At 41.6% G+C, this 16,565-nt stretch overlaps 1 protein-coding gene across 1 annotated transcript in view; it reads left to right on the plus strand.

Annotated features, from left to right (window-relative positions):
• PLPPR1 (phospholipid phosphatase related 1) overlaps positions 1-15,695 on the plus strand; it is a 95,607-nt gene extending 79,912 nt beyond the window's left edge. The window contains exons 4-8 of the mRNA XM_042455910.1: positions 1,782-1,914; positions 6,817-7,067; positions 10,767-10,943; positions 11,914-12,045; positions 13,173-15,695. Coding sequence (XP_042311844.1) covers positions 1,782-1,914; positions 6,817-7,067; positions 10,767-10,943; positions 11,914-12,045; positions 13,173-13,205 — 726 coding nt within the window. The 3' untranslated portion in view covers positions 13,206-15,695. The remainder of the gene's footprint in view (positions 1-1,781; positions 1,915-6,816; positions 7,068-10,766; positions 10,944-11,913; positions 12,046-13,172) is intronic.
• Positions 15,696-16,565: the final 870 nt, after the last annotated feature.

The raw sequence follows: 16,565 nt of genomic DNA on the forward strand, positions 1-16,565 counted from the left end.
GTGGACATGTGTCTCTTATCTATTCTTAACTGGACCAAATTTCTTCCTAAGGCCAGTTAGACCCATCCCATCCCTGATTACTTCTAGGCATGCTACAAAATGCATTTTTATTCTAGTGATGGTGGTGGTGTGTGCCTTCAAGTCATTTCCAACTTATGGGAACCCTAAGGCAAACCTATCATGGGGCAGGATTTGTTCAAAGGAGATTTGTCATTGCCTTTCCCCAAGTCTGAGAGCATGTGACTTGCCCAAGGTCACCCAGTGAGCTTCATGGCTGAGCTGAGAATCAAACACTGGTCTCCAACGCTCAAACCGCTACGCCATGCTGACTGCCTTACCGATACACAATCTTTTTTCTTTTCCCAGCATCACCAATAAGATATCATAACCCATCATCCCACATTCACACATACATGTCCAAAAACATCAATTATGCATGGCCATGATCCTGACAACGACTATAGAAACACACTAGGGGGAAGCAACAGAGGCTTTGAAGGTTACTTTCAGTACTGAGCATTTTGGCTTAAAAGTACTGATATACTGAGCAAGAACAATGATAAAATCCACAAAACAGTGATATCTTGATTGGACCAACTAAAAAGCACAAAATCCATCATGCAAGCTTTTGAAACTTCATTGGCTTTTGCATCAGGCAAAGATGTTTAAAATCATACAGGAGAAGGGAAGTGACAATGGTATGGAACAGACCTGAAGGTCTACAGGGCATCCTGGAACCAAACCCCAGAGGTGCTGCTGTCAGTTAAGATGGTCTGGGAAGATCTCAAGGCAATCAGAGGCCACTTCCCTTCTTGGTCATATGAGAACTGGGGACAAAGGGCAATAAAAAACAGACAATAAAATTTCTGATCTTTTAGCAGCAGCAAAGTAACTTCCATTTGGATCCAGGCTCTCTCTATCCTATGGAAGGCTAAGACATCTCAGGCCTAGTCTTCACTGACCAGAATACTCTCGGGACTGCCACAGCAGGTGCCACAGCTTCTTTGAACTGCCCCCATTACCTGGTCCTGCATTTCTGCACCACCATGGCTGTCTGCACTGGTGTCCCACTGGGCCGCCAGCATGTCCACCATAAGTTGACCAGTGATAGTCATATGCTCAGAATGAGTGACCCATAGTGATGGCAGATGCATTGGGTGACATAGAGGGACACTCAGCCACACAGTCATTACAGCGTGGAAACTGGGGGCTCTGAATCTTCCCAGAAGATATGGAGCAACAATTAACTTTTTAAAATTTGCTGTAACATAGTTATACCTCATTTCTGCTGCAAAACACGCTGGACATAAGCCAGACTGCTCACACTAGAACTAGAATTTGGACTATGCACCATCAAAACATAATGACACTAGAAAAAAAAAAAAAGGGGGGGGGGGCTTTTAACCTGATGAAGACACCAGTGAAGCAGAGCTTGCATGATGGATTTGTGCTTTTTAGTTGGCCCAATAGAGGTGTCACTATTTAATGGATTTTGGATTTTGGTTTAATTTGTTGCATGGCCAACACAGATATCCCTCAATGAGTTTCTAGTCAAAAACTGTGTGCTGAAATCTTAAGCACCGCTAACCTGCCACAATTCTTTTTACAAATGCCCTACTCCCACATTTTTGTTATGTCAACAAATAGGGATTTGGGAGTAGGTTTAGAGTGATGTTATATTCTTAGATGCACATAGTCAGTTCCAATAGCAAGTAGGCTTGGGTTCAGTGACTCCCATACTTCCCTTTGTGATTTTCAATTCCTCACTTCTCCTTTTGCAGATTTTTATTGGAGAGATCTCCATGTATTTCATCAAGTCCACCAGAGAAAGCCTGATTGTCCAGGAGAAAACCATTTTGACAGGAGAATGCTGTTACCTGAATCCATTACTCCGGAGAATTATTCGATTTATAGGTAAGACATGATAAATTCAATGCAAAATGAAATAAGCAAAAAGGCACATACATATGCTTCTCTGTGACAAAGCGTTTGGTTTAGTTTTTTATGATAATTTATGTATCTCCCAGTGATCAATATTAGGAGGATATTACTTGAGCTGTGTGAACATAACCACTGTGTAAGCACTTGGACATGTTCAGCCAGAGTATAAACTTCTCTTATGGTGCAAATACGCTGTATCCATTGTCACAGTGAAATCTCCACTGAACTCTAGGCATTTGCTACATTGGCTCCCAGAGCTAGGAACAGGAGGCAGAGGACTACAGAACTGGTTGGTTGGTTGGTTGGTTGGTTGGTTGGTTGGTTGTATATTCTACTTTTCTCCTGGTACAGGACCCAAATGAATAGATTGATATCAAGGAAGAGCAGGTGTTTAGTGAGAGCACTTGTGTCCCCTCACTGGTCTCCCAAACTGCAGTGCAGACATGCTGGTTGTTTAAGTACATTGGAATATACTAGGATACAATTACCATTATGTGTTGACCATTTTGCAATCAGACCAAGAATGTATACAGACTATCTCATATCCAAGGATTTGCAGTGTTTCCATCCACTATAAAGGTGGTGTAATCCAGTCACAGGTGATTTACAAGACCAGTTTAAGATATTTCCCAGAATGTTCTGATTGAGCAAAACTTGAAAGAAAAAACAAATACCACTAATGGAATGAGTAGTCCTGAACTTTAAAAATCTTCAGAAATCCTATGTTTATACTTCTACTGTCATAGCTACAAGGCAGGCTGGAAGGATTTGGAAACATCTCTGGATTTTGACCTGTATTTATATGGAGTCCTCACACTAGGGCAATCATGACATAAAAACTTGAGGCAAACCAACAGGGCAGAAGATATGAAATAGACCTAGGTATCAATACTCTAATTCATCTTATTGATCAGGAAGACTACTGAAAATCATTTGATGACTTCATGTCAGCATTCTTACTCCCCAAAATTGCCTTTTGGAAGCACCTACAACTTAGAACTGCCCAGGGCACATTCATTCGAGATGCCCTGGTGGTATCAGAGACTTTCAGGCTGCTTACATTTCTCCATACCCTGGAGGCTAACCCATAGGGACAAGAGATTCTATACTGCTATGCTAAAACCAAAGTGGTACTCACATTAGCTGAACTGGTTTCTCATAGTTTAGCAAACATTGATCATATCTTTCTAACTATATGGTTGTGACGATGCAAGTCAGAAAGTTGCTTTTCTTCATCAAGCAGAACCTAGGGGGTTGTTCACATCATGTTTTCTACCGCTTTGCACACCAGTTTAAAAGGTGGTCGTTTACACTTTTGCCATTTTTTCCTGACCTGAATTGCAGCGGGGGCGGTGTAAATCTTCCTTAACTTGGTTCTTTTGGAACCTGGAATTTCCCCCGAATTTTCAAAAGAACCAGTCTTTTTTTACCAGCTGCCAATGGGAACTTGCTGTTGATTCAATTCGGAGCACAGGAAGGGAGGGGTTAGTATGCAGGGAGAGGATCATGCCCACCCCTTTGCTGTCTCACTGCCAGCCAAGCGCCATTGTTTTTCCCTCTGGGCACTTAGTTGCAGGAGTGAAAAAAGCAGCTCCAGAAGTGCATTGGATTCAAACTTCCTGTGCTTTGCAAAGGGGTCTCTTTAAAGCGCAGCCCGGCTTTTTCTCTCTTCTGCCAGTGATTTGGTTCCCTTATCTGCACTGATGTCTGATTCCCAGAACTCACCAAAGCCATGGAGGTGGTTCTCCTGGAAACATCGGCGTGTTCCAGATCTGCAAAAAGTACGTACTAGGTACGTACTAGGGTTAGGAAAGGGCATCCTTTCCAGATGCCCTAACCCTAGTATGTACCTAGTACGTACAAAATGGTGGCGCCCATTCTACATGGGTGCCACCATTGGGACATCATGACTGCGCTGCCTCCAAACAGAGCGGCGCGGAGGTGACGTCCAGGCACTGCACGAGGGTGCCTGGGGTGCCCTTTCCGTGGCGCAGTAAGGAGCTCTGAAACAGAGCTCCTTCTTGGGTTTGTGGCGCTGGCGCAGCCTTTACACGGCTGTGCCAGCGTCACAAAAGAGAAAGGGGCCAAGCGGCCCCTTTCTCCTTTCCCCGCCGCTGTTGGGGTGTCCTTGGGACATGAAGCCCCAAGGACACCCCTTTCCAGGCCGCAGGGAAGCGGCCTTTTGCCGCTTCCCCGTGGCCTGGAAAGCGGCAGATTGGGGTCTTAGAGGCTGCCGCTGTGGCAGCTGAAGCCCCAATCTGGCAGGGAAAAGGGCGGGAACAGACCGCTCCAAAACGGCAGTCTGTAAACTGCCATCATTAGATGGTGTTTTTTTTTGGGGGGGGTGTTAAAAGTATTTGACAGCTTATGCAAATATTTGACAGCTTATGCACCTATGCAACAACAACAACAATAATATAGTTACATACAGTCTGTGCAGCTGGGAACTAATACCATCTACATAGAATAATAGGAACATTAATGGAAATGCGTGTGGCTAATTACTAGGGAAACAGGAGAAAATGCAAGGGAGGTATGGTTTATGTAAAGACACCTTCTACGTTTGTAAAAAAGAAACTATTTGAGCTTGGAATTTCATAGGTCACCTTTCACTCTTAGCTACTATATCTTACTCCCTTAGTTCCTAATACCCTAGTGGGTAATGCGGATATAAGCTATTAGATGGTTTTGGGAAATGAAAGAGGAGGCAATTAAAAATCATTTTTTTAAAATTAAAAAGAAATACCCTTGAACTTTTCACAGCCTCTGGGTGGTATTGATGTGTAGTAAAGTGCCATTAATAAAGAGCAAGAGGCACTCAGTGCATTGTGCTGCTCCAGCCCATTCTGCATGCCACAATAAACTCATCAAGTATTCTTGCCTAGAGGACCAGGGCTAAAAGCGCTTGGGCAGCACTTACATTGCAAAATGGTTGTTCTTGGACGTGGCATTGAGATGCTTCTCGGCAATTTTTGCTTTAATTGGGGTTTGTCCTGAAACATTTCCTTTTTATGTTATTTTTATATACTGTACCTCTTTTTTTTCCTTTTTCTTTTTTTATTAAACTATTGTTTATTGGGGATTTTTAATTCTAGGACTGCTTCAGTTTAACTGTTTTCCATACACATTATAGCTTCTGAAATTAGGTTAATGTCTATAGATGTTAAGGCAGTGCTGAATTTACCACTGGAATGTTATTGTTGTTTTTCCAAAAATGGAAGGTGAGACTTTGCAGCCTTTCTTGCTTCTGGCATTCCTGGGGATTAATTCAAGGAAACCTAAAAGAAGAACATATCACCTTCTAGAGCATCATTTGGATGCTCTTCCTCCCCAAATTCCATCCAAAGCAACATGCATATACCATTATTAGCCCAGAGAGTCCATTTTTCCAGCCAGCCGTGCTCTGATTTTTGTTACATCTTTCCTGACAAATCTGGAAATCTCACAAACCTGCACACATAGTTTTGACCTCTTGGTTGGCCTAATAAAAATAGGCACTAATATGAATTTTGGATTTTTTTTTTCATCTTCTGAGCAGTGCACATGTGTGTGCACGCACATGCATGCGTGGGCACACATCTTTCAAGTCTCCATGAATTTCATGGGGTTTTCTTGCATCAGAAATACTCAGAGGTGGTTTGCCATTGCCTTTCTCTGAAATCTAGTCTACAATAGTGCTACACAAAGTGGTGGTCCCTGGATCATTGCCACTTCCAGTCTATGGGGAATTTCCAGGAAAGAACAAAAAACAATTGAAGTCAATGGGTACAAATATGGTACTGGTCCCTAGCACATGAGAGGGAGAGGCTTGTCCTGCACATCAGCTTTCCTGAAAACCATGGGCACTTGGTATTCCCTAGACATCTCCCTTCCAAGGGCTACCCATGCCTAGCCTAGTTGGTTTCCAATATTTTGCTTTGTATATGGTTTCCTTTATCAGTGTCACCAGTTCAAAGACATGAGCCTCCCTGAAACTCCCCAGAACATAGAATTGTTTGAACAGAACCTTTCTCATGTTTCTGGAAGTGTAGTTGCTGCTTCATTTTGGTTTCATCCCTACTGCTCTGGTAACAAAAATGCATAAATGAAATTATAAGGAAAAAGCCTTGTTCAAATACCAAAATAGTGTGGTGGTGACAGTATTGCCATGGTTATTCCTACCTATTCTTCCCCATTGTTGTTTGTTTTTTTACATTCCCCTATCACTGAAGCCACGAGAGAATTAAGCGGTAGAATACCAATGCAGGGATGAGGAAAGTGTGGTCTTTCAGCCTCTAACTTCCATCAGTCACCATAGACAGTGGAAAGAGATGATGAGTTTTAGTCCAACATCTGGAGGGGCACAACTTCTACATGCCATAAAGCATGAGATAGGGAGCCCTCCATATGATGTTGAACTGTCCTCCAAGTGATATTGAACTACATCTCCTATCATCTCCACTATGAGCTATGCTGGCAGGGGCTGATGGAAGTTGTAGTCCAGTAATATCTGAAGACCAGATGTTCCCCATCAGTGCAATCAAGGCTGGGAAGGACTCTCATCTGAAATTTTGGAGTGCCATCTCTATTCAGTATTGTGAATGTGAAGCTAGATAATGATGTTTGATATACAGCACATTCATAGGCTCCTGTGACAAAATCATGTTTTTCTTGCAATACAGTAATTATTCCAAAGATACTCTCCCAGAAATGAACAATTACTGTAATTGCAATTTCTTTTCCGGTCCCATAGCAAGGTTTCCTCTTTGTGGATGCATACTGGTGTTTGGAGGGGGGGGGGATGGTTCATCTTTCTGCGATCTCTCTCATATTCCAGGCATCATCCATAGTGACCTAAGTTTTCTTGTTGTTTTTTAAACCTTTCTCTTGCCACAGGTGTATTTGCGTTTGGCCTTTTTGCCACTGACATATTCGTAAACGCTGGCCAGGTTGTGACGGGAAATTTGGCACCCTATTTCCTGACTGTGTGTAAACCCAACTATACTGGGAGTGACTGCCGGGCTCACCTTCAGTTTGTTAACAATGGGAATATCTGCACCGGTGACCAGGAGGTGATTGAGAAGGCAAGGAGATCGTTTCCATCCAAACATGCTGCTCTAAGTATTTATTCAGCCTTATATGCTACAGTAAGTACATAAAGCTGTGCCTTTCTCCATTATGTTCCCCATCTTTTGTTTTAGCTTTTTGAATACTCTACTGACCTTCTACTTGTTTTTAACACCAAAATGTTAAGCCACCTGTTATGTGAGCACCTCTTGCTGGAACTGTTCAAGATAGGATGATTACAGCTTCTGCCTTGGTTTTGTCGTTTTTGGCTCCTGTAGAGAAATTTTCCTGTGAAGCAGGGTTTGGCAACTTGTGGGCCACCAAATTTGATTGGACTCTTAATTCCCATCCCATGCAACCCCACCTCACAATTGGTTATACTGGCTAGGGATTATGATTTGCCTTTCTAAAGAGAAAGCTGAGATCTTTGTTTTAAAGAGAGTCCTTGCAACCTGAGCTGAATCACTCTGAGCCACCATCCAACTTTGTTTCTGTATGCTTGTGTCAAGCTTCACAGCAAGAGAGACTCTCCTAGATATACAGCACTGAGCACTCTCAGCAGATTTGGATAGGGGTTCCCATTATCATAAGCTTTGGGTCATGGTACCTCATTTCCCTGGGCTTCTGATTTATATATATTTGAGGGTTTTCTTTGTTTGGTTTTTAACTTCCATGCTCTCCATCTTCCACATTCAGTCATCCATTTGTACCTGCCCTACTATAGTCTGGAATCCAGTTTGTATCTGCAGTCGCTATGAGATTCAGGGAGGTGTAGTCCAAAAAAGTAACTTTCCCAGATGTAACCATCCTCATTTCCATCTGCCCTTTTTCCAGGTACTTTTTTCTCCATATTGTGAGACTTTCATGGCATGGGACATAAATGCTGATAATTGAACTAATTAAATTCATTGCTATATCATTAATTAACTTTGTTGATCAAGATGTTAGTATGAAGGCAGACCATGGGATTTGCAGAGAATGCCACAGTGGCTGTCACGGTTGACCTCACGGCAGCACATTTTGTTACTGACCCTTTCAAAGTGACTCTTTTTGTCCCTGTAAATTTAACAAGTTAATCAACAGGTCGATTCCAAGCTCCATCAAAGAGTGTATTACAGAGTGTATTTTCCACGCATCTTGCAAAACACTTACTGTGAAACTGAGATGAAATTTCTTCTCTTAAAGAGCACTTGTGATCTAAAGGTCTTCAGAAAAAAATTGGTTCTGATGTCCTTTAGAATCTGTCATCAGCTGCTCTGTTAGACCTCATCCACCTTTATGCTTCTTGGGTTCAATTTTGCTGTGCCTGGAGTGCCTTGGGGTTCCCAACTGCCACCTCTTAACCCATTCTCTAGCTTCATAATCATAGACGGATTCACTCTCCGAACAGCTTCTTTCCTCATTCTGTTCCTAGTATACCTTTTTCTGTTAGAAGGACAAATAAACTCTATGATGTGGAAAGACCAGTTATCACACCAGGATTGACATTACTGCATGTTCAAACTGGTAATTTTCACTGGCCTATCAGAAAATAAATACAATCCTGCTGAGTTGTGAAGAGTCAACACTTTCCCTGGTTCTTGAACATCTCCAACTCCCCTGTTGAGTAACTTAATTTGATTCTCAGGCTAAAAATAGGAAAACATGAAGGGCAGGGAAGAGTGAAAAATAGTTTGCATGAATACAGATATTTATTTAGAACCTGTATCAGTCTTCTTTTCCATGTAAAACCATGTAAGACTATTCCTAGTTGTTAAGTAGCAATTGATAAGAAGCTGCCTAGTAAAATCTGTAGTCTATTATTGAAATCTAGATGCATCTGTGATTCAGTTTTGTTGCTTGAGTATTTTGTACCTGTGTGTATCTTATCTGTATTGGGATGAATCCAATATTAGTCCTACCTACAGTAGATGCATCAGTAGGATTCCACTTAGTTCAAAGTAACAAGGCTAATTCTTTTCACAGGTCTTCTCTTGTTAGGACTAACATTGGATATAGCTCATTATATTTACAATGGGCCCTTGTTATCCCCTGGGGTTTGGTTCCAGGACCCTCGTGGATAACAGAATCCATGGATGCTTAAGTCCTATTCAATCAAATGGCACAACAAAATGGTGTCTCTTACATAAAATGCAAAATCAAGGTTTGCTATTTGGAATTTATGCTTTCTGTGGATGCTTGAATCCATGGATAAAAAATCCGTGCATAAGGAGAGCCAACTGTATAAAACAGACATTATAAAACACACAGAAGTATAGCTATCTCACTGCTGCACCTTCACTACAGAAATAATCTAGTTTGACACAACTTTAACTGTCATGGCTCAATGCTATGGAATTCTGGGATTTGTAGTTTCTTGTGGCACCAGAGCTCTCTGACAGAGAAGGCTAAATGTCTCAAAATTACAGTTCCCAGAATTTCATAGCACTGAACCATGACAGTTAAAGTAGTGTCAAACTGGATTATTTCTGCAGTGCGGATGCAACCTCAGACTATCTGCACTACAGAAATAATGCAGTTTGATCCCACTTTATCTGCTATGGTTCCATGCTGTGGAATCCTGGGCTTTGCCGTTTGTTGTGGCCCCAGAACTCTCTGTCAGAGAAGGCCAAATAGCTCACAAAACTGCAAATCCCACAATTCCATCGTATTGTGCTATGGCAATTAAAGCGAGGTCAAACTGCATTACTTCTACAGTGCAGATACAGGTGTATCAAGAGGCATTTGAGTAACAGTTATTATCCCTAGAGGCCTAAACTAACCTAGACCCAGTAACATTGCTGGGCTTGAAGAGTTATCTGACTCCGGGGAAGTGGCAAAAGTGTTTGTTTGTCGCCATGAGTTAAGTCAATGAAACATATGCAAATAACCAATTATCTTATTTTCATGAAATGCTAGAAAACCACTTCCACAAAGACGGAAAATGTTACTTTTCTTGGATTCCAGCTCCCAGAATCCCCTTGCCAACATTGACTTTATTCCTTTGTTTAAAACCAATCAGAAATTATGTATTGTTGGGAGTTTGTGGACTTTCCCTTTTCTGGTCTCACAAGTCCCCAGTTCTGTCCCTTTCATTTCTTGCTAAAAGTAAGCAAATAAGAAAAAGATTGTCCAAGATCCTGTTTCATGAGATGTACATCTCTCATGTAGCTACATCTCCCTAGCAATGTCTTCTAATGTTAATCTAAAAAAAAAAATCACATTGTAAGCAGCAGAGTTCTCCCAGCACATCCTTTTTCTTGTTTGTGGAAAGTGGAGAAAACAATAAGGAAGCATCCAGCAATTTCCCTGTAGCTAAATGCACTGTCACAGGCATCTGCAGAGACTGCTGGGGGTCCGAGCGAGCTCTCTGCAGATGCTTATCTCCCCACTTGCCAGCAACATAGAAATGGGCGGAAGAGACTGGACTGTTCATAAAGTGGAATTGAGGAGATTTGGGTCATTGCATGGTCAGACAAGAATTCTGACCTATTTGGACCTGTGGGTGCATGAAAGAGTGTTCAGCATCTTTGGTCACACCTTTAAAATGGAAGTAAACTCAAAGGGGCACCCCTGATATGAAAACTCTTGGCTGCCACTGAAATGTTTATTGGTATGTTCCACTCTCCATTCCACATGTAGAAAAGAAAAAAAGTGTATTTTTGAGCTCATTGAATATCTACTTCTCACAGTTGTGTGGAACAGTTCATAGGTGGTGTGAGTAGAGAGGATGATCACAGCTTGAAGGGAGAAGGCTTATCTGGAGTCTCAGAGGGTGATTTGTTTTGGATGTGTTTCAGATGTACATCACCAGCACCATCAAGACAAAAAGCAGTAGGCTTGCCAAGCCAGTATTGTGCCTGGGGACTCTTTGCACCGCATTCCTCACTGGACTGAACCGAGTTTCTGAATATCGAAACCACTGTTCGGATGTCATTGCAGGCTTCATCTTGGGGAGTGCAGTAGCTCTGTTTCTGGTAGGTGAATGGCTTGCACTATTCCTTTCCCTCACTTGAAAATTAATCTTCGGTATTTTTTGCCACCTAGATAGCAACCACTGACCCAGGCAAAGCTCCTTTTTTCAAGAAAAAGTATTTCTCAAGACTTTTTAAAGAAAGAAAGAAAAACAGTTGCCCATCTTACTTCATGTGACAACCACCTAGTACAGAGATTCTCAAACTTTTAACTCTTGTGATCTACATGTGGATGTCACACACGCATCCCACTCGACATAGGATAGGAATAAAATTATTTTGGTTTTTTTAATGTGTCTAATTTTATTCACAAATGCATGTATATTCATATTTTAACGTTTTATAAGGTAATAGCTTTCCTTCTCTTCTTCCCTTAAAAAGGGCTCCAAGTGCCCTCCTTGACTTTTTCTTCCCTATCAGGGCAGAAAAATTGGGGGAAGAGGAGGAGGAATCAGGACTTCCAAATGTTTTCCTCTCTTGAGCAACTCTCATGTCCTCCTGTGGGTCCCGCCGCACAGTTTGGGAACCACAGACATAATATAAATTGTTTGTTACATTTCTATCCCACCTTTATTCTAAGAAGCTCATGGTGCTTTTAGAGCTCCTCCTTCTCAGCTTATCCTTACAAGAACCTCCCAAGTTGGACCAGCTGAGGAGGAGTGATGGGCCAAAAGCCACCTGGTGAGACCTTCAGTGAAAGTTTTAACCATCATCTTCTAATATAGGCACTTTATGGCCAGCATGCTATTCATAGCCACCACAAGAATAGAATCCTTTAATGATAGAGTTTTAATGGGCATTGGCTCTATTCAATGAGTGTGCTCTAGTTGGGATTAACAAGAGAATTCAGGCCTATGATTGTTCCAGGGATGGAGGAGGGGTGAAGGTTGTGATGGTGGAGGTGAAGGTGGTGAGGCTGGTGGTGACCATGTTTGTCTTTCTCTTCCCCTTTCCTTCCTTCTCTGTCCCACAGGGAATATGTGTGGTTCACAACTTCAAAGGAACACATGGAACTCCTTCTAAATCAAAGCCTGATGAACATCGAGGAGTGCCCCTGATGGCATTTCCAAGAGTGGAAAGCCCTTTGGAGACACTGAGTGCACAGGTGCCATCTACCCTGCCCCTTTGAACTTTGTTTTCCCATTTTATGAACTTATTGAAAAGAGGAGGGAGCTGTGGCTTGCAGCAGCCAACCATGGCAATTTGGAAACAGCAGCTATAGGGAGTGTCCACATCTGGATGTCATGCTAAGTGAAGCTGCAATAAAGGTTGGGCTTGCACAGTTCCCCTCTTCTCCCATTCTCCAGTGCATATGTGAGAAGGGATTTCAGTCATGGGGAAGTCAGAGGTGTTCATTTCTAATACCTGTGAACTATCACAGGTTAGCATGGTCCAAACCCCAAATAAACCATAACTAGGGTTTTTTGAACCAAGTCAGCATCTTAACTCCTAATTTGCAATTGGCTTCTCCAAATATAGTTACAGTAAACCATAACTGGTCAGTTTGGATGACTCAAGAAGCTGGAGTTTTAGAGGGGTTTTTTTAAAGCAGTACACCTAAATCTCTAAATTCTTCATAGCCATGCCAAAGGGAAAGAAAGGAAGGAGAGCGCATGGGGGCAGAACTATTGTGGTGGGCCATTCTTATTGCACTTAACAATAATTTAGCCTGACATCCAGGTTCTCCCACTGTGTTAGATCCTTGTCCTTGCAGATCCTTTGTCCTATACCAGTTGGAATCCAAGTGTAGACTCTACACATCACTTTTAGGTCCTTTCTTTTTCCCCACTGCAGTCCACCAGGCCTGAGCCCTTCAGTTGTCTCAAGCTTTTCCTCTGCTGTCACACATATTTTTTGACATCCAGAGTTGGTGATCCTTCTGTCAATCTGATATTAAAGGCTTAGCCGCAAGGCCTTAAAAACCTGACATCTTTGGACAAGGGATGGCTGTAATAAATACGTTTACACAGCATTCTCTAACCTGGCACACTCCAGATGTGTAAGACTACAACTCCCGTCATCCCTTGACCAACCAATTGGGAGAACATCAAGTTGGTGATGGCTGTGTTAGATGAGGTTTTGCAGTGTAAAATGAGTAGTCTTACTATATGCACTGGATTTTCTCTTGGATAAGGTCATTTTTTGTTACTTATCCTAATCTTGATAGCACTGACTACAGCATATCATACTAAAAACTGTTCTGTGCTTTTTGTCCTCTCTCTTTTTCCATAGAATCATTCTGCCTCTATGACTGAAGTAACCTGATCTGAAAGATGACAAGAGAAGCTATTTTTTATCGCCCTCCTCCGTTACAATACTCCCACAACAACACACAGTTATACTAATTGTCAGACTGTGCCGACCAGTATTATGTTATGTCTAGTTAGAAGCTAATGTTTTGTACATTTTTGTATGAGGAAGTGATGTAGCTCGCCCTCAAAATTTTCCCCCCTTTTTTGGTCAGCTTTAATATATTTAAACCAGATTTTAAGACAAAAGAAAATTAAAAAGAAAGAACAAACAAAAAAAGTTTTTTTAAAAAACAACAACACGAGATACTTTTTCTTGTTTAAAATGTGTTCTGAGGCACTACATCTTTGGGAATTGTTGATGTTTTGTGATATTTGTACACAGACCTTTTTTTGGTTTTGTTTTATATACAATAAATCAAATGATAATTATAATACTAATTCACTTCTACCTTTTTGTTACCAGGGAAAATGCTTCCAGTAGGTAGGAGGACCAGATTCAGTCCTGCTGGCGCAATTCTGCAGTAATCCCTCTTCATTTTGGTGAAGTTAGTCAAGAGTTGCCACAGCGGAACTGACATCTAGTTCCTTAGGCAATTGATTATGAGAAATAGGTATGGTTGAGTCCTAATCCAGCATGGTTAGGATATGACTGCGGACTCGTCTATTGTGAACTTCTCTTCTTCCTGTATGAAACCTATAGGTGTGAATAGGTTTTGGACAAGGGCCCCTGAACCCCTGTTTTTTTAGGATTCCCATGCATCTCCATGGAGCTTGCTCAGGAAGTTTTAATGGATTGTGCTCAAGGTGTGCAAACTTCAGGTTGCTTACTCCAGAAACTGCTTACTAGCCTCCTCGGCCCTGAGGTGCTGAGTCTATGTACACACTCTACACAGTGCTCCTTGTGGCTTTTCCCCGTTTGTAGTCTTCCTAGCTGCTGTCCTATGTTCATGTGAACCCACTTCTAAAAAACATACCTCCTTGGAGCTGTTGCCATGGAAATTATGGAGAAAATTTGGCCATACATGTGCATATTAAGATCACTGCCATGGACTAATCTGAACACGTAACTGCAGTGTATGTGCCAAAGTTAATGTTAAGACTTTTTTGTTTGTTTAACAGCAGTTTTGTAGAATCAAGAACCTAGTAAATTTGTTCCAGAAAATAATTGTGCTAATTAATCCTGAAAAGAACTAGCAAATTTTTTCTATGGCTTTTTGGGATACAGCCACAAGATGTGACCTTAGGGGAATGTGAAAGTATTGTTGCAGTCATGGACCAAAGAACAGTGGTCTACAGTAAGCTCAAGTCCACCTCAGAGTGGGATTTTTTTAAAAACAAAGTCATGTTTCTTATGCTCTGCTTAGAGGCAGAAAACCTTCATGTAGGAAACTTCACAGACATGATCATCCAGTCATTTTCTAGAGTGCTACCAAAATGCTCATTTCACTGTGTAATAGACGTGTGTAACCCTTTGTTTGTGGCAAATGCATGCATTTTAAGACATGGGTGGCTCTGGAAGTGGCACTTGTCCTTGGAGCAAATATATCTGACTCTTAAGTAATATATATTTGGAATTCAGTGCACCTCAGTGTCTTGAAAGTTTGAAGCTATCCGGGTGGATCCACCTAGTGTTCTTGTTTTAATAGGAGGAGTGTAAATTGTTTCATTGCCGCATTAGAACATCATGCAACAGCCTACCAAGGAGTCATAGGCAAATAAATTTGTGACTCGGTTCAACTGGTGCTAATCTAAAGTAACACCATTCATGTCAACAGTGTGAATGGGAAATTAGATCCAGGCTGAGTGTGACATGTAACCACATGAAAAGCAGCCTAATTTGTGCCTGTTCAAAACTCTGAAAGCTTCCATCCCTCTCAGCATGGGAGGAGCTGACAGCGAGCTTTCTCCCTCTTTTGTTATCTCTAGTGACCATGTGCAACTTAGCTTCCCTACTCTTTCCTCTCCAACTGCCAGGGAAGAATAACTGCCATAAAAATAACATAGTAAATAAAACCCTCTGCCAGCAGCTTTCTTTGTTTGAACAGAGGGGGCCTTCTAAATCAGCAGGACTTGGTTGCTTCTTATATGGTAAATGTATAACACAGGCCATCTTTTACATCTTAATAGATTTGGCTATGATGCCTTTCCCATAGAAGTGCCTGCTTGGTCATCACAAGAACAGGCAACGTCTCCATTTTGTGAGTCATAATGTAATGGATTTGTATCCAAAAACTTGTTTTCACTTTGCACAGTATTGTTAATAGTTCAAAGGGGGGAAATGAAAAGACTAGTTTTCTGGTCTGTCTTTTTGTCCTAGGGCTTTCCTGTTGCATCTCATTTTTCTAGCATGGTGATAACCCATTGCGTGTTTCCTTTGAGGAATGAAGCCCCTCTCTGTACTTTTGCTGAAATGTCTACCATGTTGGTTCTTGGGTTTTTGTATATTTTTTTCCAAAAGAGATTGACAAAAAAATTATCACAAAACTATTTGTGTCAGGGCTCTGTCGTTTGTTCTAGGAATTCGGAGGACACGATCTTGTCTCACAACTACATCCATTGGCTTTCTAGGACACTCAATGGCAAATCTGCAACCCTAGCATTGTTTAGGATAACATGTGACTTTGGGCCTGGTCTCTGTCCCTTGGGAGCAAAAGAAAGGCATCACTAGAACCAGAAGCCTACTACATGAAGATAAAAAGGCATCTGAATCAGTTGTGGAGAAAGCCATTGAGAAACTGTCACTTCAGGTCCAGAGGTTTATTAGCCCCATAGCTTGGCAAACTTTTTTTTAATAATTAGCCAAAGTAAAAAATAAAAATTACTCAAATTTTCAGAATAATACATTACTTTAAGAGGTTCACACATTCCTCATCCCTGCTGTACATCATCCCATCAAAGGAACTCTTCCAGCCTGGAAATATCTGCTTTCTTGCTGATTCAACTGTCATAATTTGCCTCATAGATATGCCTGATGAATGTCTGAAAATACAGTTACTGTACTACCCATTTGGAGACAGTCATCCAAAGTTGACAGTTAACACTCACTAGTCTCTTTCTACAAATATGGGCCTTGTTCCCACTAAGATTTAAACCGGATCGTGATTCCAAATGATCTGTTTTAAACCACCATGGTTCCCACTTAATTTGAATCACTGAAGCGATTTGGAAGGGGGGGGCATGGTTTTTGCCCGTTTTTATCAATTTAACGCAAGTCAAAAAGACGCTGGGTATTTTTGGGGCTGAATCAATTTATTTGGAAATAAATTGATTTAGCCTAAGTGGGAACCAGGCGGATTCGAATCGGATTTGAATCCACCCTGGTTCCCACTGGCAGTGGCTTCCCTGGCCTCCCAGCCATACATGCCTGCTCTGT

This window comes from Sceloporus undulatus, chromosome 2, assembly GCF_019175285.1.
Source record: "Sceloporus undulatus isolate JIND9_A2432 ecotype Alabama chromosome 2, SceUnd_v1.1, whole genome shotgun sequence".
Classification (NCBI taxonomy): domain Eukaryota; kingdom Metazoa; phylum Chordata; class Lepidosauria; order Squamata; family Phrynosomatidae; genus Sceloporus; species Sceloporus undulatus.